The sequence below is a fragment of the Haemaphysalis longicornis genome, unplaced genomic scaffold, assembly GCF_048455015.1.
Source record: "Haemaphysalis longicornis isolate Haplotype H1 unplaced genomic scaffold, Haemaphysalis longicornis Haplotype H1 scaffold_1, whole genome shotgun sequence".
In the NCBI taxonomy this organism is placed as follows: Eukaryota; Metazoa; Arthropoda; class Arachnida; order Ixodida; family Ixodidae; genus Haemaphysalis; species Haemaphysalis longicornis.
Genome location: NW_027526203.1, coordinates 329468667 through 329490053, shown reverse-complemented (window position 1 = coordinate 329490053; position 21387 = coordinate 329468667). Strand labels below are relative to the sequence as shown.

Sequence of the window (21387 nt, the reverse complement as noted above, 5' to 3'; positions counted from 1 at the left end):
GGCTCATGTTCCGGTCTGCTGCACCCTCACGGCATGGTGACGGCGCCGTCAGTCGCAGCGCCGGCTTTTCCCCTAGCGGCAGTGGCGCGAATAGGGGCCCGCTGGGAAGACGTTCCTAGCTCGCCACACCGCCCCATTCTAGCCACCCTAGAACGGCTGCGTCATTCGCAAGTACTGAGATACTTTGCAGAGGTCGAAACGATGTAAACCTGCTACAATGAGCTCTACCGGTGGAGCCCGTGGTCCTTCAGGATATGAAAAATACTTTGCCTTGGAACTGACTTTTAAGTCGTGTGCGGAAGCTTTGAAGTCAAAAGCCGATGCGCTTGTTCTCTTGGTCCACTACCTACTGGTGAGGAGCGGTAAACGATGCGTTGGCACCACTGAAGAGGTGAGCGTTTTCCTGTAGACAGTGCCTGGGCACAGCATCGGCTGTTGATGTTCTCTGCCGCACACTGAGCTAACGTGTGTACTTCAGAACGGTGTCATCGAAATAACGTCTTCAAATGATGCACCCAACACGCGTGCTCTTCTGTTTCATTGTCGGAAACTTAATGCCGGCATGCGTGTCGTGTTTCGAACCTCATAACGAAGTGTCCTAATAGTGGCTGCGTATTTGCGACTTCGTTAAATTACTTTGGTACATGCTTTTCATGGTCACCTTCGCAGTATAAACATTGGTTAGTGCAACCATTTTTCCTTGACGTAGTTTGCGAGAATATTTCTGGCTGGGCAGTGATGAGAGAAGTTTCGCGTAAAATATTGAAAAATAAAATAGTTGGCGTTTCGTCCAAACACGAGAAATCCCTTATTAGTGCAGTACTGCAAATCGTTGCTCGGTCCCAGCAATGACAGGACGAAGAATCGACTGAACCCTACCTAAACTAGCTTGAACAAGTGTGCGCAGGACTAGCCTTGGAAGTTGCCTTGGCTGCCTGCAATCTGCCGAGGTGAAAATCCTGCTGCGACATTGTAGCCGCAGCACAGAAATACGAATTCATCCACGAATTTTCACTTCCTCGATTTAATTGGCTAATGCCACTGCCCGATGTAATTTGCGAGGACCATCGAATTTATTGTAGCTGCTCCGCTGTCACCATGACCTGCTGTGGCACAGACACCTGCAGTATCAGTGAGAAGTTTACTCTGTATGTAACATGTGGGCGATGGTGTAATGATGCACAGCCTTGTATTGTGTAAGTTTCTTAACATGAAAAGTTACGATTTCTTGTTGTTTTCTTTTTCAGATTGTTTTGGTTTTCACTTTAGTTGATAATTGAGGCTGTTAGTAAAAAAACACAGCGGTCCTTGACCACTTAAACATTATTTCGATAACTGTTTGGATGTTTACCACAATCGGAAGTGGCCGTGTGGGAGCACCCGTTCCCTATTTAGTTCGATGGCCTTTGATTTCAGTGATCATTGAAATGGCTGCATGGCATGAGTGTAGGCTTGCCCTAGCCAGTTTATGTCACCTAACTGTACTGGCATGGGAGCAGTTGAAGTGTCAGGCTTTGTTTTTCAGTCTAGGCAGAATGCTAAACACTCCCTGCAAATCTTGTGCATGGCGATGGTGCAGACCAGGAGCTCCTCTGCCATAAAGCATGGTTAATCCTCCTCCATGTCACTCATCCTTCTGAAGCACAGGTGTGGACAAATCAAACCGCACCACCTATGACACTGATGGCGCCACCTGCCAATGGCACCGAGAAATGCATGGGCATGCGCAGTTGATATGTTTGGTGTGAGAATATGTGTCCTACTGCAATATGTTGCCATCTCGTAAACCACTTGCTTACCTGGCTGCCTTATTGCAAGAGGATGAGAACATTACTGCCACAGCTGCTAAGGGTATCGCCCAATATCATTGGCAGCTGTGGCCACTGTGCACACAGAGCTCACGAGTGCATGCTCCTGTCTTTGGCCGGCGGCGCATTTCTTTGCATGCGTGGTGCAGTCAACAATGAACTAAATTAGCGGTTCTGCTGAGGACCCCTTCTTGGCTTGAAAAAGTTATATCTGGCCCCAGGATAAGTATGTTGATGCGTGTCATAATGTCAAACGAGATTAACTCTTTCCTCTAAGGTGGCCTGCACTCTTATACCTATGTGCCCGCCTTTTGTGTGTCCCACATTCTTGCACAATTTCATGGTTGAACACAAGCTGACTTCATGGCACCTGCCACACGTAGAAGTCAAATGTACATTTCACGTGGGAAATCCACTTTTTTTTTTTGTGCATTGGCAGCTGGGTTTGGCAAACAAAAAGGGAAAGGGTAGTGTCACAGATGGATCTGCAAACCCCTATTCGAGAGCCACTGAGCTATAGACCATTTGGGGCATGCCCAAAGCCATGTTCACGGCAGTTATGGCCTGATCACTTCAGGCTCCCCGTGCATACAGTCGTCCACTGGCTTAGCTGGAACATCATATTCTACCTTAGCGTGGCATAGCTCGAACATTCTGATTTAAAACAGTTTAAACCAGTGCGGAGGACCACCTTTAGCCTCAGACCAATGCAAAAGTTGACTAAATTACAGTATGCTAAGAAAAGAGAAGACAGTAAGTGCGGAAGGCATTGCTCCATCCAGCTAAGACGGTGGATGGCTGTACCACAAAAGTAAAGGAAATGATATCTTGACCTTCTTTATTAAGTAGTGCACTGATGTTGTTTGTACGTAAACAAAAGGATTGGCGTTTGGGGTTGCTATCGATTTAACACGTTGCGAGATTACTTCCACAGATTGAAGTGTGGAGCCCCTAGTCCATGTTTTCATCGCTCTGGGTGCGGTTATGTGAGTTTATATAGTAGGAAAATCAATTCAAAAGGTCTGTTGTCCTTTCTGCATCCTCCTTGCTGATTTGCATGTTTTGTATGACACGAACTTATTCGTATTGGCTCGACTGCATGGCTCACCAACCATGGCGGCAACAAAATCAGTCTGCCGCAATATGATTGCGCAGTGAGAACTAAGCCCCTAAAAGATTTGTACCTGGAAGAATCGAGCTTCATTTTTTGCTTTGTAGAATGTATTACGTTTAGTAAAGTCAAAATAAATCCATACTAGTGCATAGGCAATCTTATATATTGGTGTTATGATGCTTCGCTGACTTCGCTTCACTAAAGTTGTAGGCTGCACATGCATGTGCGACTGGTATGCTTGTAAAAGATCTAAGGTCAATTAAAAAAAGGAGAGGAGTCGGCAAAGTTAGTCTAGGCAACAAGGAATTAAAATCAACCTAAGCTCTTATTGTACAGTGCACGAGAAGCACACTTTGCACAGGTTGTACTAGCAGACCACACAATTGCATTCACTTTATCTGTCCTAAAGTAGTACTAACACGAAATTTTTGTGTTATATTTTTTTCGCTGCTATGGGTGCCTACCAGCCCAGTAATCATAGAATGGCACATTAGAGGGTCGATTGCAGTGTAAATAATTATTTATGGCCTCGCTTATTCATGTCAGTTTCGGTTCTGACGAAACGAACACCGAGGCAGCCACCATGACAGGGCAGCGCTCTTGACGTCACTGTTCTCGCCACACCACGGCCGTGATCACATGCGCTCAGGCAGCATTATGTCAGTCCAAAAACCGTGTTGTGATACACAAGGTGGAGCAGCGCGTGCCAACAGCAGTCAGTGCGTTGGCTGCGTCACGGCAGCCCTGAAATCTGCAGTTTGGGGCAAGGCATATTGCATATTGGTGATGCTGATGTCGACAGGTTATCCTGAATGGTTACTGTTAAAACCTCCAGTTAGGTAAGGTGGGTGTTGAGCCAGTGTGTGCCTTGGCTCGTAATTTGGTGCTGAATGGTACTTACGAGGTCGCCCTGAGCGGTGCTTGCGGGCTTACCCAGCCCATTCTGCAGCAGACATGGTAGAAGCACGCCGTGTCAGCTCCTGAGGTATCGAGAATACGTGACCAAGGATAATGTCGCATGCCAAACATGTTGTTATAAGGAACTGAAACATGTGGACAACTTTTCAAAAAAATCCACAAGAACTACATTTTGACAAATATGCTTGTTGCCAATAGTACTTAAGTTTTTCTTTCTTTTAAAGAGAAAATAAAACACTGAAATGCAGGTGCACATGCATGAACTTTAAAAAGTTTGGACATCGTCCCATCACATTGCAAAAACAGCTTGCGTCACTGCTGTAGGTGTTGCAGCCACCACAGGGGGTGCACATTCTTCTTTCAGGCTTTGTATATGAAATGCTGCTTTAGCAAACGATAAACGATGAAAGGTATGTTTATTTGAGCCAGTCTATGCATGCAAACGCAAACAGAAGTTTGACAAATTCACATCAGTGTCCCTTTAACTGAGTACCACGTTTGTAGCTGATGTGTTATGTGTAATGTTTCAGTGGAAAGACTCTGAACAAAGCACCGAACTGCTGCCCTCCGACTGGAATGCAAATCAGACTGTGTACACAATTCGGTACATCTCTCCGCAAAGTGGTGCACGATATTTGCTGAAGGTGCTACCGGCAGATGGCTTCCTTCTGATCAATGTCGTGGTGAGTACTTGGGGAAAAAGTCAGAGCTCCTCAAAAGATTGTCACAGTCCGACCATGGTGGCTCTAGTGTTGTTTTCCCTGGTTGCTTCTGGTATGGTGATTTTTTTTTATTATTATTATTTCCTCCCGCTGCTGGTTGCATGCAGACATTTCTTGTTACATGCTGCAGAGGTTTAACCCCTTCCCTGCCCAATTCAGGAAAAGAATCTCTGAATGAAAATCAGGGCATGTTTTCTTCCGAACGCTAACGTGTCAAATTCCATAACTGAAGTAAAACATCCAATAGCATACCAAAAATTTATCCAAGGGCATAGCCTGTCATCACCATGTAATTTGCGCTTTATGCAAGAAAGGAGTATTTGTATAAGGTTTATAAAGTAATGCAGCATACTAAAAAAAAAGAAAGAAATAGCCGGCTCTATGCACAAATAGAACTGCCTGTATCGTACCACATAATCGTGCTACATAAGTGCCAGTATTTATTTCATGGTGCTGACTTTATTACATGCCGATAATTGCAAGTATGGTTTCTCTCAGTGTCCTTTTCAGCAGGCATTTACTGTTCCATCCTAGCAGTGCTCGTGCACTGCTAGGAGTGACGAACCATTATTGGCCCGGTTAATTGTTTACTATTTAACACTATATACTATATAACTGCAAGTGGCTCAGGGACTGTTTTGCATAGTTCTTACGTCCCGCAATTCAGGCTTCTTAACTTTTGTTCTCGGTTCTCCCATTTTCCTGGAGCTAAAGCAAAAGAGTAGTGTTTGACTAAAATGGCCCATTGACCAAAATGACCAAAATGTTATACATTAAACATTGCTGCAAAAGATGTCTTGCCCAACCCGATTGCAATGGAAGCAGAAACGGCTGAGTAGTACCTAACAGGGAAATTCCCGAGGAACACGGGATTGGTACCACATGCCTAGGTTGGAATTGCTACTTGTTCTGGCAGACATCATCATCCCTGGTAGAACGGAGGCTGCACTAGAAATAGCGGAAACATACTGGGAAGGCTCTTGGTGACGCCGACAGCACTGCCTTACCGGTACAAGATCTTGCCACCTGGTACAGTAGTACTGCGACTGTTTTTTATGCACCAATGACTGAACACAGCCCTCAGTCTCTAGCAGCTGTGAGCACCTGCTGACCATGACACCGTTCACGTCAGCAATTCAGCAGACGGTGCTAAGGAGGCGACCTCTGAAATTTGAAGCTGGCAACGTCCAACATGGCGAACTCTGTCTAGCGTGGGAAGCTTAGATGCGATTAAAGGAGCTCGCGGGCATTAACTGGGATAGTGTTGGGTTAAACGAGGTTAAGAACCGGTGAGCGCTTGATGGAATTTAAAATATTGGGCATGTTCTATAATACCAAGGACCTCGAGACAAGAAGTCCAAGTGCCAATCCAGGTACAGGATGTTGAGGTGTTAGGCTAGATCAAAAGCAGTGATCTCAGGATGGTTAGGTGTAAAAACAAGGATGCACCTCAAATGGGGAATGATAAAGCTAGCAAAAAGTAGGAAACCCTACTTCAACGTACACAGGTTGCAGAATTGTCAAATGACTCTTCAGAACACATTCAGAGTGAGAAAAGATATCTTTTAGACTTACTAAATGAGAACCTGATGGCGATGATCACAATCAGCAGTAGATGCAGGATGCAGGGCGCCAAGAAAGAAACAGGTAAACTATTATAGTTCAAAGAGAAAGCAGCAAAGGATCTTTAAGGGACCCTGCAGCACTTTTGATAAACGCTTTGTCTTTCCTTCGTGCTTGCAAGCACTGCAAAAGCTGTGGTTATCTCCAGCACAGAGCAGCACTGTGTGATTTGCTCATTGAGCAGATACGCCTTCCAGTTTCTGCTTTGCTTTTGTTGCAGTTTTCTTTAAAATGGCTATTGAGTGTGTTTATTCCTGTAATTGAAAGGAAGCTGGCCAATAGCTGCAATATAGCCTAAGTGACATCACTCAAGTGGGCAAGCAATGCTCAATCATACCTGTGACATTCAACGATGGACATAGAGGAATATTTTTTGTTTGAGGTTCTTTGTGACCCCCTGTTCTTAATGACTACATTCTGAAAGCATTTAGAAAAAAAAATTTAAAAAGTGTTGCAGGGTCCCTTTAAGGGTATAAAGAGAGAAAAGCTGCCTTAGATGACGGGATAACTGTGGGTGACCTGTAGGAGGGAGAAGACGTTATACTAGACAAGCTTGTGAGGTTATTTTTAGAATGCCTGAGGACTTCAAGGGTACCCCTGGCCTGGAAAACTGCCAGCATAGTTCTTACTTACAAGAAGAGTGATGTCAAGGAGCTTAAAAATTACAGGCCTGCCAGCCTACTCTTGGTCGTACACAAGGTGTTTTCAAAGAATAGTTTACCACACTTTTGCAATATTCTAGATTTTAAACAAACAAAAGAACAGGCTGGATTTAGCAAAGGGTACTCAACAATCGATCACATTCATGTTGTCGATCTGGTAGTACAGAAATTAGTGATATTTATAGACTATTACTTGACATTTATACACTACAAAAAAGCATTCTATTCCGTAGACACTGCTGCAGTGCTGAAAGTATTGAAAGACAAGGGTTTAGATGAGACCTGCATAAGACTCTTGCAGATATGCACTCTCAGCATAATCTTTCACAAGAATTTTTTGATCAGCAAGGATGTATGATGAGGCGGCTCCATCTCTTTGAAGTTATTGTCCAGGCTATGCTCTCTCACACCGGTTAAGACTGCTCTGTTCTGAAGCTTTATTGTTCGGAATTGCTTATTTGTTATTTGTTTAATTGTTCTGGAGCGTTTTCGAAACTCTGGTGCCCTGTGTATGATGAAGTTGGGTTTCCTAGTTTTGTTGTTTTCGCCCCTTTCCATTTTATATCTAGCCTTATTCGGCTCCTCACCGACTTGTGATCATTGCGTTTGATCTTGCTTGGCGAGATTTCTTGCCACAATAAATGAATTCTGTTGTTACAGTGCCGCAGCACAGTGAAGATTCGTATCGGCGACATCTAAACATGTCAGTACCGAAGGTCCATAGGCAGGTTGACTGAGTGCAGCTCATAGGCAGGTTGACTGAGTGCAGCTATTTTTCAAGCCAATTACTTTTGAAAGCAAAAAAAAAAAACCCCAAGAAATTGCCTGAGTGATTCTTATGAATTTTCCCGTCTCATCTCATACTGAGTTTTCTGACTTCCTGAACTCACCTCACTGGGTAGTCATCCTATTGCTCATGTGGCTTTAACCTATTGTCTCTCCTTTACATTCTCCGGCCAGCCCAATTTCTTTATCTTAATCTAAGCTGGTATGTTTTTGTTCATTGGTTTATAATGCCCGTTTGTTATTCCTGTGTGCTTATCCTGTCATACCTGCTGCGGTGGCTCAGTGGCTGAAGAATTATGCTGCTGAGTCCAAAAATGCTGCTGTGATCTCAGTTCCGGCAGGCATTAATTTTTATGGAGGTGAAAAACGAAAACGCCCGTGTGTCAAGATTTAGCGCATGTTTCCCCATGGTCAACATTAGTCCGGAACTCTCCACTATACCGCACCTCTTGGCCCAGGTAGCTTTGCTGCGTGAAACCCTAACACTGTTTTATTTCATCTTGTCATCCTTCTTTCTATGGCCCATCTGAGTTGACAAGCCTCTTTTCTTTTCTTTCTTCCTTTTTTTTTTTTTTTTGTTTTGGGTTGAACAGGATGGTGCTGAGCTCGCAGCTTAAATACAGTGCTGTCCTGTTTTTTTTTTTTTTTTTTTGTTAGGGACAAAGCTGTATCCTTTAGGCAATATTAAGCTCTCATTTGGTTTTTTGCTGGCTTGTTGATTTTTGTGCTTTCCATGAATAATTGGTTTAAAGAATGGCTGCAATCAGCCTATCTTCCTGACGGCCTGTGGTACTGACATGTTTGAGTGCTATAATCTTCCCTGTGTTGTAACATTGTAACACTAAAAGAATTTATTTTATGCACAAGCACGAGTAAAGTAACAAGAAGAAACCTCTCCAGCTCTGCTGGCACAGGATAAATCGGGGCTTTGCAGAATTCAGCTCACGTTCGCTCCCATTTTTAAATTCTATATTTTTTTAATGATATATAAAAGGCAGTACGTTTCTTCCCCCGATTTGCTGCTGTGGGCTAAATGGTGCTCATAGCATAAATGAATTGTCTGTTTTTTTCAGCATGTCCAGAAAGAGAAAACAGCATCAACCAACCTAAATATTGGCAAGTTTGTGACCGATGAATTTGCAGACTTTCGCCGGTAAGTACCCGGCTAGTGGAGACCTGTGTGGGCGGTGAATGGAGTCGTCATGACTGCACAGGGCGTACACCAACTTGGATTCTGCGGTGGCCAAGGTGACCCGTGAAGTGGTTGCTGCCCTGGAGAGCATGGAGAGTGGTGCTGATGCTGCGGCCAGCGTTCGTGAGGCTTCGTCAACCACATCTCAGGACAACAATCCTCTGCACGTTCCCAGCAGGCAGCCTGGAATGGAATGGTAGGCAAGCCTCGATGGCCAAGCACCATTGTTTTAGCCACTTGCTGCAGCCAGGAGCGTCTTGTTGTGTTAAGCATGCTTTATTGCTCTTTCTAGTGGGCATTGAGGCCTCCTTTATTATTTTTTTTTTTGTGTGTGTAAGCTCGTTGCAGCTGTTACCACACCAATGGTTCTAGAGGAACTCTAAAGGCAGAGTAACCTTTGTTTTGACGTAAAGATTGCAGCTTTCTTATTGCCTTCTGAGTGACAAGCAGTGCTCTGTTTGTTTATTGATACAAGTTGAGACGAGTGCCTTTTAAAGGCTGTGCCCTACTATACTCTGGCACAAGTTAAGAATGGCAATAGCTCATGCAGTGTGTCACTCCGCCAAAGCGACGGCCCTTGATGTCAGCATGGGTGCGAATTTTGAAAGGGCATCGTGCTTAATGCATGACATCAGCTGCTTTATTTCACATAGTTTGTCATCGCTGCAGTTATTCATAAGCTAGTTAAGTATGAAAAATCACTAGTGTTATTTTCAAAATACTCTCAGCAAGGCACGCTCTGCGCCACAGAGAAACAGCCGGCTGCTGTGATGAGGCGCGGTGGCGACTTCTATTGTTGTTCTTAACTTGTAGCCAAGTATAGGCCACCTGTGCCTACCACCTGTGAAGACCTGTGCTATATTCGGATTTGCTGTCCTCAGTCCCTCAGGGGATTGAAAAAAAGTGCCAGATGTCCTGATATCCTAACTTTGTGAAATTCACTGTATCACAACTAAAGCTTCCATATCCTAAACACGGAAAATACAGAGCATTGGGAACCAAAAGTGCGAAGAAATAAGCCACAACACAAAGTTAGCGAGAGCAATAGCTCAGCTAGAGAATGTTGCGCTGGTATTCTGTTCTTCAGCCACTTCCCTAACTATACGGCCTCCTTCAAAGCCACAATGCTGCACTTTGTTGATCTCTCACTCACTTTTACAGCTATTGGAAAGGCTATGAGCTTTTGTGCCCCATTGTTTTCTCCATGCATTTTTAATGTCGTACATGCTGTTACACAAGTAGTATTCATAAAACTTGCTATAGAGTGAAATAAAACTCTGGCATGCTTATTTCGGCTTTGAAAATTTTCTGGTCATAATGGCATTTGTAAACAGGGTGTCAAGGAAGGGGGAGGGGGGGGGGGTCAGAGCTGCCACCCTCTGTCAGGTTTTCTCTGTTTCCAATGGTCGGAGCCCAGCAGGTTAGCAGTAACCCAGTTGCAGGGGCCACAAAATTCTAACTGAAATTCTAATTGGCAAAGTCTGGTGCCCATCTTGAGGTGGCAGACCAGGCCTGAAAACGAGTCTGACTTTGATGGTCAGCTCCCATAACCCCTTTCTCTTGTTCCCCTACCCATTCCCTCACAACCCAACCCCTGCCGCTACTTCCCAGGGGAGATCAGGGGAGTCTCCCCGGGCCTGCTCTCCTGGCTGTGGTGTGTCTCGCATTCGAGGGGTGACAGTGCTCACCACATGCCTCGCTGTTTGGTGCATCGAGTTTCTTGAACGATTAGCATTCTACATTAGACAAGAGGATTTTAACTGTTCAATGCAGGCAGTAATATCAGGTGAGGTGTTGTAAATATGTCCGACTGTTTGTGAATGTACGACTTAGGCGATTGGCAAGACCTTTGTTCTGGGCAAGCACATCATCACAACCATGAATGTAGAATACCTTAAAAGAACGTAGGGGGAAACAGTGTGTGCGTCTGATTGGCCATTATTTTTTGGCATGGAAAGCAGTTTTTCAAACGCAGCGGGAGGCTGTGGTTCTCAGCCATGGCGGTTTGTGCTCCCCGCAGGTACCCGACGGGGCAGGAGCCTGGCCGACTAGGCCAACGGGATCTGGACCCCTTCTATCAGGGTGGTCCTGGTGGCGGGATGATCATGGATCCGAGGCAGATACCCCGGCCTCACCACTCTGACCCGGGAGTGGGCATTCCAGGCCTGCCAAGGTACTGTGAAGCACTGCTTGTGCGGGGATCGTGAAATAGTTCTGTGTAGGTACGAAACGATGCCCGAGATAAGTTGAAGCTCATTGCAATTTAATGAGCAGACAGCTCGTGGCATTTGAACTGTCATTTTGGGGGCTAACACAAACGATTTATTCACTTCAGTGCAAAAAAACTGCAGTTAGTGGCATTGCATTTTTTATCATGACCTGGTTCACAAGATTCCAGTAATCCACCAGCTCAAGACTACAGTAAACTCTGGTTAAGACGAACCCGGTTAAGATGAACCACACTTTTGCTCACATGTAACGTCCACAATGCAAGAAGCCTGCACTTGGGACGAATTTCTAAGCTTTGCCCAGAGTTGGGGCCAGATCATCAGTGTTCATTAGTTTTGGCATAGCAGTTTCTTCCATAACCCACTCATGGCTGACTTGCGCTACAATTTTCGCGTTGCTCAGCTGGGCCAAAGTTCTCATTGGCTGTTGTTACCAACAAAATTATCTGTACCAGGTGCAGCCTCCATAAAACTCGTGAGCTTTCTCCAATTTTTGTGTAGCTGGCATTCTTCAAAATTATGCGATACTTCTTTCTGAGCAGTGTCCTCCGCCCAGATAAGACCTGAAAGTATTTCGCTACCGGGTCTTGCTTGACACTGTTCCAAGCACATTTTAGCATTTGGTTTGCACCTATAAGGTCGCCCTTGAGTTCCTGATTCATTCCAAGATTCGCAAGCAACCTTTTGATCATCACTTCTTGTACAGAGTTGAATGTTGAAAGAATTGTACGTAAGAATTAGGGACTGCTCCTTTAAGCCATCTTTTAGTGCTCCCTTCATTGGAATTCTAACCTTCTCCCACGACAACTTTCTCGACTAATGTTGTAGTGCGCTTTGAATCATTGTAATCATCCACTACTTGTGGCGCAGTCTTCCATGCCTAGAATAAATCAAAAGTTCTTTGCATTTTTATGGAGCATTGCTTCTGGAAGCCAGAACACAGGAAATGTTCTGGCTTCTGGTGTCCATTAACCACTTGTAAAGCGAGTTTTCGATGTCCTCAAAGGTGGGCATTTCTGCACACAGTGCGCCAGAGTTTTTTTTTTCCTCCTCCTTCACCGCGACACCATTGTTTGACTTAATAAGCAACATGCTCAAAGGACTCTTTGAAGGCGTCGGCAATGGTTGACCTGTTCTCACCATTCTCAACACTGAAATATTTGTAAATATCCTCTTTGTGTTCGTTACCGTCGCTACTATGCACGTAACACAACAGAACAAGGTGGCACTCGAGAGCAGTTAAAGAAGCAACTCTTCCTACCCCATAACAGGGACACTCAGAGCTGCTGCAGTCAAAACAGTGTTCTTGGACAAGGGGTGCATGCGAAAAGTCACAAACGCCTGCCGCTTGTCCCTGGGGCGCATGCCGATCTCTTTCTGCTGAGTTCGATATATCGGTTTTATGTCAGACTAAGGTCGACATGTGAAGTCTATAATGCATGTGATTTCCGCGGAGATTTCGCAACAGGGTGTGTTCAGATAAGGACAGCCAAAGTGGTGCCATGACCATTTTTTGTTTGAGATGAAACTTTAATCTCGTGTAGAGCACTGCATCCCCACCGTGGAACTGGCATTAGTTTAGTGAGTAACGCCATAGTTGATTTAATAAAAAATTATTTAGAACGCGATCGAACCGGGCTACTTTCCACATTGCTCGGTGTGGCAATTTTATGGACCCGTAAAACGAAGCGAACTTTTTTTCCAAATTTTCCTAATTTTTTAAACAAATATTTGCAAACTTTTCTGCTGGATTCGTGAAAATTAAATTTGCAATATTTATATTTTTTGAGAAAATATTTCTCAAACTTAGTACCGAGAGCAATGTCGTTCAAAAGTGGCACTTCTAAACAAAATGTTTTTTACACATCGCCCTAAAGTCTAAGCTGTCTAGTTTTTTAGACCTGTTTACGAGGGGCTGCTGAACACCTCATACTCTTCTCAATGCTCTACAAAAAAAAATTATGAAAATACCGCTTCGTGAAATGCGACAAAAAAATGAAAATTCGGAAAAAAGGTCCACCTTTCGAAGTCATTTTAAACAAATCATGTTTCTCAATTTTCGCGATATTTACACAAAATGGCACCCAATTACTGAGTATTCCAGAAAGCTAAACATTTGTTGCATTATTTTTGTTCTAACTCGGAAAAATGAGGTCGCATTAAACACATTTTTTTATTGTCCGATCAAAGGTTGAGTAGCAGTTCGCAGTGAAAAAAGACAAATAATTATGGATGTTTTTAACATTTTAGAAAAATAAAGCCCCTGATATAAAGATAACTGATCATAGTATTCATATTTACCCATTGTTCAACTTGTTAGTTGCGGCAGGCATGAAAATAATTGTGAGGTTTCTGAGCTTGTTTCTCCCACCAGAGTTAGGCTAACATTTTATTTCTTTATCGCATTGCTCTAGCTGTGTCATAAACCCATATGTTTGATTTCTGACGCTGCTTAATCGCACATTATTGGTAATTTACCCCATTTATAAGCAAGTAACCTCGCTGCTGGCACTGAGAATATTTGACATGCGATCGTCATAGTCAGATGTGTAGTATTTCTGTTCTACCTGGTACATGCGAAGCACCAACTGCAAAACAACTTCGTCTTCCCAACTGTCCGTCTTTCAGGCTCCCGGGGATAAGGAATAGATGTGCTTCTTAAACAGTTTGTTTTTAGCTGTTGGAAAGATAAACTTTTATCCTATTACAAAATTTGCCAACCTTTACTTTGAACACTTCAAGGTTAAGGGGAAGGTGCAGCTTTCTAGTTCCAAGGCCCTTAAAAGAGTCGACAAACAGTGGTCAGAAGCTTTGCTTGTGCTGTAGGAATTACTTCCCGACGAAGGTAGAGAATACCATTGACCGAAGAGGCAAAAAAGTGTGTTCACGTGCGTTGTGATGTCGAGAAAGACTTGCGACCCTTTGCGGCAGCACAGTCCCTGATTCGGCTCACGCATGCTTGGGGTTGGTCGAAATCAAGCGACTACTTGAAGAGCATGCATGAATATGCGCTTTAATAATGTGTATAAATAACGGTGGTGCCACCCAATTTAAGAACAAATATTAGTTCCTCTAGGTGCGCAGAAGTGAATGTCGGGTCACTAGGATGACAAAGTGGCTTTTCTCTGGAACCGGACATGACAAAAGTGCGTACGATGGCGTGGAGAGCCTTCTGAAGCATCAAGCTGCTGTGCATATTTTGCGTTGGCCTTCAAGCGAAGCCGCAAACAGTACGAAATAGTTCGTGGACAGCATCCTGTAAAGTGAATTCTGTCATGCTATATATTGGCGAAGGTGATATCGCCACATTTGAGGAGAACAAACAAGAGAAAAGCAAAAATGTTCCTCCGGTACTCGGAATCCCGTATCCTCCCGGAAATAGCAAACTAAAACAAAATAAATTGAAGGTACACAACATCGAACTCGGACTTGGAGAGGCAGCGACGGTTTTAACCTCTGCGTGTCGACTCTTTGAAGGGCCTTGGAACTAGAAAGCTGCACCTTTCCCTTAACCTTGAAGTCTCCAAAGTAAAGGTTGGCAGATTTTGTAGTGGGATAAAAGTTTATCTTTCCAACAGCTAAAAACAAACTGTTTAAGAAGCACATCTATTCCTTATCCCCGGGAGCCTGAAAGACGGACAGTTGGGAAGACGAAGTTGTTTTGCAGTTGGTGCTTCGCATGTACCAGGTAGAACAGAAATACTACACATTTGACTATGACGATCGCATGTCAAATATTCTCAGTGCCAGCAGCGAGGTTACTTGCTTATAAATGGGGTAAATTACCAATAATGTGCGATTAAGCAGCGTCAGAAATCAAACATATGGGTTTATGACACAGCTAGAGCAATGCGATAAAGAAATAAAATGTTAGCCTTACTCTGGTGGGAGAAACAAGCTCAGAAACCTCGCAATTATTTTCATGCCTGCCGCAACTAACAAGTTGAACAATAGGTAAATATGAATACTATGATCAGTTTTCTTTATATCAGTGGCTTTATTTTTCTAAAATGTTAAAAACGGCCATAATTATTTGTCTTTTTTCACTGCGAACTGCTACTCAACCTTTGATCGGACAATAAAAAAATGTGTTGAATGCGACCTCATTTTTCCGAGTTAGAACAAAAATAATGCAACAAATGTTTAGCTTTCTGGAATACTCAGTAATTGGGTGCCATTTTGTGTAAATATCGCGAAAATTGAGAAACATAATTTTTTTTAAATGACTTCGAAAGGTGGACCTTTTTTCCGAATTTTCATTTTTTTGTCGCATTTCACGAAGCGGTATTTTCATAATTTTTTTTTGTAGAGCATTGAGAAAAGTATGAGGTGTTCAGCAGCCCCTCGTAAACAGGTCTAAAAAACTAGACAGCTTAGACTTTAGGGCGATGTGTAAAAAACATATTTTTTAGAAGTGCCACTTTTGAACGACATTGCTCTCGGTACTAAGTTTGAGAAATATTTTCTCAAAAAATATAAATATTGCAAATTTAATTTTCACGAATCCAGCAGAAAAGTTTGCAAATATTTGTTTAAAAAATTAGGAAAATATGGAAAAAAAGTTCGCTTCGTTTTACGGGTCCATAAAATTGCCACACCGAGCAATGTGGAAAGTAGCCCGGCCCGATCGCGTTCTAAATAATTTTTTATTAAATCAACTATGGCGTTACTCACTAAACTAATGCCAGTTCCACGGTGGGGATGCAGTGCTCTACACGAGATTAAAGTTTCATCTCAAACAAAAAATGGTCATGGCACCACTTTGGCTGTCCTTATCTGAACACACCCAACAGTTTGATTAGAAAACAATACTTTGATATACCGTATTTACTCGCGTAATGAACCTACTTTTTTCCAGAAAATTCGGCATGAATTTGGGGGGGAGGGTTCATTATGCGGGAAAAAATTGCAGCAGATTTTTTAAAAGTTTATTGATTGATTGATTGATTGTGGTGTTTAACACGCCGACGCAACTAAGGCGATGGGGCGCGCCGTAGTGGAGGGCTGCGGGTTAATTTTGACCACCTGGGGAGATTTTTTAAAAGTTGAAATTCCACCCAATAATGTTGCTGAGAGAAGCGCGTCAGAGCCTTACCGTTTTCAGTGGCTAAGGCGTTGCGCTGCTGAGCACGAGGTCGCGGGTTCGATTCCCGGCCGCGGCGGCCGCTTTTCTGATGGAGGCGAAAAGCAAAAACGCCCGTGTGTACGAGATTTCGGCGCACGATAAAGATCCCCAGGTGGTCAAAATTAATCCGGAGCCCTCCACTACGGCGCGCCTCATCGCCTGCGTTGCGTCGGCGCGTTAAACCCTATAATCAATCAATCAACCTTACCGTTTTCGTAATAACACCTGGGGGATTATGTAATGGAATTTCTTTTTTATTCTGAACATGCCAGTGGCCCCCTACTCGCCATGGAGCTGTCCTCCTCACAGAAGTCGCTTGCGGCTTCACATTCATAGTCTGCCCACAGTGCACCGTCTTCCATGCTGTCAAGGCACTCCAAAACTTCTTTTCTCACACCCGGAAGCTTCCCTTTTTTGGGCCACGAAACACATGGCGATCCTTGTTCACCGACCAAAATCCTTGTTTTCGCCCGTAGCGTACATGCAGTGGGTCAACACTGAAGTGCCACCCAGCCGCGCGGTTTCTATGCGCATCAACGCATGCTCCACCACCTTCAGTTTAAAACCGTCTGTGCAGCTCATGTACTGGGCCATTGTACAGCGTGCACCAAGAGCACAAAAAAAGGCCGGAACACAGCTGAACAACACCACCACCGAGCGTCATGGCGAAATCGTGGAACAGCAAGAGCAGGGGAGTGCGGAGTACGTTTATAGTGCTTTGTTCGCACGCTGCCAAAACCATCCGGTAGTACGTTTCGCGTTCTGTTCGCACGCTGCAACGTTTTTATGGCGCAAGGTTTGTTTTGTGTTCAGCAGGTGGCGCACCGCATGCGCGCAATTTTTAAATTGTGAGCCACAGCATTCCCGCTCACGTCTCCGGCTACTGTTGAGATTTCTTTTTGTTGGAATGCGTTTTTAGCATTTCTGCGTGTACTGTGGCATGATATCAAGTTACTGCGATTGTCTACAGCATCAGCAACCATGCTGAGATAAAAACATATCCCCGCTGCATTTTTTATTCAAAGTGACAAAAAAGTAAATTCTCAAGAAGAAAAGTGGGGGGAGGGTTCATTACGCGAGTGGGTTCATTTTGCGAGTAAATCGGTATCCGTGTTTGATAGAATGAGGTTTCACTGTAGTACTGCAGGGCTGCGCCTGAGGAATGTGCCCTGCCGGACAGTCTGTAGAGCTGTCTGTGGGCCCGGGTCATTGGAACTATTGCTGGTTGGTAGTGAGTTGGGCCGAGCACCTGTGCCTCAATGGTTGCTGCTGCTTGCTGGCTTGCAGGGGAGCCGTGCCACCTGGGGCCAGGTTCGACCCCTTCGGGCCTCCACGTCCTGATGACCCGAGTGGCATACGATACTCTGGGTGTGTGCAGGCTTAAGCCTGGTTTTCTCCTCTCACATTACGGAAGTAGTTGGTTTGAGGCACCCAAACCTAATTCCAGGCTCTGTGGGTAGCCTTTTAGGCTCAGCAGAGTAACTTGTGCAGAACATTGCATGCCAGAAAAATTTCTTGCTTAATGTTGTTTGTTTCCATGATGAATCCTTCACACACGAAATCAGGCACGGCTCAATTTTGAGCTTGCTGTGCCACCACGCCTAACTGCCTAATTTAGAGAAAACAAGGCAATAAGGCCTCAATAGGTTACATGAAAAGTTTAAGTTAGCTTTTCTACCAAGCAAAATGACTAGGGGTGTGCAAATGCTCTAATATTCAAAAACGAATCGAACAGTACCTTCACGAATAATTTAATTCGCGAATAAAATATTTACTATTCGATTTTTGGATAGTTGAGTGTATTTTCCAATGTGCCCGGCCCTGCGAAAGTGAGAGACATCGGCCCACACTAACGCACTGTTGGTACGCCATCTGCTCGGCAAGTTTCATTCAAATCGCACTGTCGACGAGCGCGCTTTGTACAGGCCGCCATAAATTTTATCCCGTGTATGGAGAATTTGCGGTTGCGTCGATAAGGTCTTTCCGATCTTTCCTTCGTGCTGTTGCCGTCGACTCTGGCCATCATTTTGAATACTGCGACTGGTTGTTTACATGTTAGGGCAGCTTCCGATAAAGTAAAGTAACCGCCGCCGCTTTTGTTGTTTTTGACAGCGCCCCCGTTAATTTGAAATCAAAAGCGGTTATGGATTTTTTTTAATGCAGTTTGTGTATGTTTATTGCATGTTTCTTTGTTTTAGTTTGTGTATGTTTATTGCATGTTTCTTTGATCTGCCCGCAACAGATCGCAAAAGCACTGCGCTGATGGAAGCATCGATTGCCATGACTATATGTACACAGTAATGCCGTATTTTAATTTGTGTTCACATTGTAGGTACCATGAAGGCAGCATAAAACTTTGCTTTACTCGAAAGATTGGGCCATTCATTGCTCACTACAATTTTGTTCGATTGGAGATGGTGCTGCTATCACAGAGGAATTACCGTATTTGCACAATTCTAAAGCATGCCTTTTTTGCTAAAAGTAACTTTGAAATTTGTGTGCGTGTTACAATTTGGCTTAAAGCCAAAATCTACTTCCAGCAGCATTTCCATGTACACGAGCACCTCCAAAAATACAATTCAAGCCAATCAAAACAAATTTTTTTTTTTTCTCGAAATTTCTTAAGTAACCTTTTCTGCTTGTTACAATCGTTAGATTCGCACAAATACGGTAGTGCTTAAATGGGCAGATTTCATATTGATTAATTGTAGGGTTTAACATGCCGACGCGACACAGGCGATAAGGCTCCGGAGGGCTCTGGATTAATCTTGACCATCTGGGTACCTTTAAAGTGCACTGAAATCTCGAACACGCAGGGGTTTTCGCTTTTCGCCTCGATCAGAGAAGCGGCCGTCGCGGCCAGTAATCGAACTCGCGTCCCCGGGCTCAGCAGCACACCACCATAGCCAGTGAGTCACTGCAACGGGTGGCAGATTTCATATTACTCAGTACGTCGTAACATGACATGCAAGGGTCCTGTGATGCACCTGGGGGAGCAGTCAAAAACAGGCAGTCTGTAAACTGACTTGACACTGTTTACCTGACTACCTATACAAAACTTTGACAAAGCATGTATGTTGTGTGCCGTGTATATTTTGTACTGCTCCCTCTACAAGTTGTGATTGCTTTAATATGCGGCCATTTTTTTTTCCCAGGCCCAACCCGGACCATCTTCCAAGACCTCCAGACTACGATGACATGTTCAGCTGAACAAGCGTCTGCTTGTCGCCTTTTGTGTGCGTCGACAAATTTTTTTTTTTTTTCCTTCCAATTTTCTTTGCTGCAGCTGATTTCTTGCTCACCACAACTGGCTTTCTGGAGTGACAAGAGTGCAGCGGGACTTCCTGTCCAGCATTTGGTTGATTAAAAATGCTCCGCACACTGCTGGAAAACCCTTTTTGATGCCAGGCTATCGAAAAGATGACCAGATGTTTCAAGTTTGTTGGGCGCAAGTGAAACCAGGCCCATTAAGCTGGAGGGTCTGATTTGTGGAGTTGTCTGAACACTGTCTTTTCTAAAAAAAGGAATATCTTTGTATCAGTTCTTGTAATAAAATTGTTTGTCTTTTTAAGTTAGTCTGTGTTGCACTTGCGGCCATGTCAAGTCATTAGTATAGTGTTTCCAAGGCTTTGCTTGTTGCTTGTTCAGCGCGGTAGTCAATTCATGATGGCTTGCATACTTTGCTTCAGAAGTTTTTACGCAGCGTGGGAATACTCTATAGAAGAAAATGTTAGGCTGGCCTAATAGCCTGTGCAGGCTTTACTGAGGCACTGTGCTTCAAGTAAACGAATATTTCCCTGGAACTTGGTGAGCCTGGACACTGCAACTGAGCTATGGCAGTGTTGCTCATACCTTCCCAGCAATGGGTCTGTGACGATAATTGGTGGAGACCTGTTGAATAATGGCAATGCAGATATACGTGTTGGGACCTTCTTTTTAGGCAGGAGCATATATTCTTTTGTGAAGATTCACATTAGGTGTATGTATGAAGCCTGTTGATCAATTAAAATCGGCTTTGCATTCATCACTGTCAACAACTTCTGTGATAATATTTTAGAGCAGTTTTTTTTTTTTCTCTCGCAACTGACTCAAAATTCCAACATTCTTGGGGCCCTGTACAAATTTTGTACCAAGGCTGAAAAGTGAAGATTCTTATCTATTTTAGCTAGGTCGTGAAGATTAGGTGTTAAAAAAACTCCCACCTCCCCTCGCGGGAACCCCTGTGTAGATGCAACGCATAGGGGGTTCACGTTGCAGCGTTGGACAGCGGAGAAACGGCGCTGGAACGATGGAGCGGAGCGGCACAGGCACCGCGTTTTATAGCGCGCATAACGGTGAGGGGGCGCGCCGGCGCCAGTGCGTCTGCCGCGGCTATGACGCAACACAATCCACTTTAATCCAAATCCAAGCCAAGCCAATCAAATCCAATCCAATGCCCCTCGCGAGAGAGTGTTCGCAATCGGAGAGGAGAGGGGGTGAGCGGCGAAGAGCGCAGCTGGCGCGGCGAGGAGAATGGGGGAGGGGTGGACGCCGACGACGCCGGATGCAGGGACAAGGCGAGTGAATGAGATGCAGTCGCATCTAAAATATTTGGCTGCCTTGCTTTTTGAACTTGCTCTGGTTTTACTGCTACAAATCATTAGCTTTTGCCACTGCTCGTAGTAGAGGTTGGTATGTGACCTTTAGTATACTAAAATCAAGAGGACACATCATCTATCATGACTACAAGAAGGTTGTGCAGCTTTGCATGACCCTGTATTATGTTGGAGTTTAAAAACCCCTATTTACAGAGCACAGTTGTGATTTTTCAGATCCAGCGGAGCAGTAGAAGTAAAGAAAAATCCTGGCTGTTCAAAAGCAGCGAAACCATATTTTGGAACTTGGTGGCTAATTCTAGTGTGCTTGCTGACGGCTGCCACGAAAACACTGCTGCAGCAGTTCAGGATGAAAAGAACACAACTGGGCTGAGTCTGAATTGAAATTTGCTTCAACCATGTTGAACATTTGTACTTCTGTCTCGCAAGAGGCGGCTTTGCTTCCAAAATGTTTTCGCAAATGGGCTCTTTTGCATATAGTGAAAAATAGCATATAGTGCTTTAGCATTGAGACTTGATACTTGAGCAAGTACTGTCGCTGTAGCTGCAGCTGCAGCTGCAGGAACCTTGAGCGATGCATTTTACCATTGAATGTAATTTAGGCTCCTATCCAA

The 21387-nt window shown here is 44.2% G+C and overlaps 1 protein-coding gene across 1 annotated transcript; it reads left to right on the top strand.

The window, feature by feature from the left end:
* The first annotated feature begins 80 nt into the window (after positions 1–80).
* On the top strand, positions 81–19749 carry Pi31 (Proteasome inhibitor 31 kDa). The gene is made up of 7 exons (XM_077683225.1): positions 81–391; positions 4371–4523; positions 8707–8786; positions 8848–9021; positions 10846–10998; positions 17466–17546; positions 19334–19749. Exons 1-7 carry the CDS (start codon positions 218–220, stop codon positions 19386–19388), a joined length of 870 nt encoding a protein of 289 aa, XP_077539351.1. The 5' UTR covers positions 81–217; the 3' UTR covers positions 19389–19749.
* The last annotated feature ends 1638 nt before the right edge of the window (positions 19750–21387 follow it).

What these genes read in the sequence shown, in the direction of transcription:
- Pi31 (XM_077683225.1), top strand. Translation starts at nt 218, where the DNA reads ATGAGCTCTACCGGTGGAGCCCGTGGTCCTTCAGGATATGAAAAATAC. An exon ending in AGGCAGCCTGGAATGGAATG is followed by an intron (nt 9,022 to 10,845) that starts GTAGGCAAGCCT and finishes TGCTCCCCGCAG; the next exon opens with GTACCCGACGGGGCAGGAGC. An exon ending in GGCATTCCAGGCCTGCCAAG is followed by an intron (nt 10,999 to 17,465) that starts GTACTGTGAAGC and finishes GCTGGCTTGCAG; the next exon opens with GGGAGCCGTGCCACCTGGGG.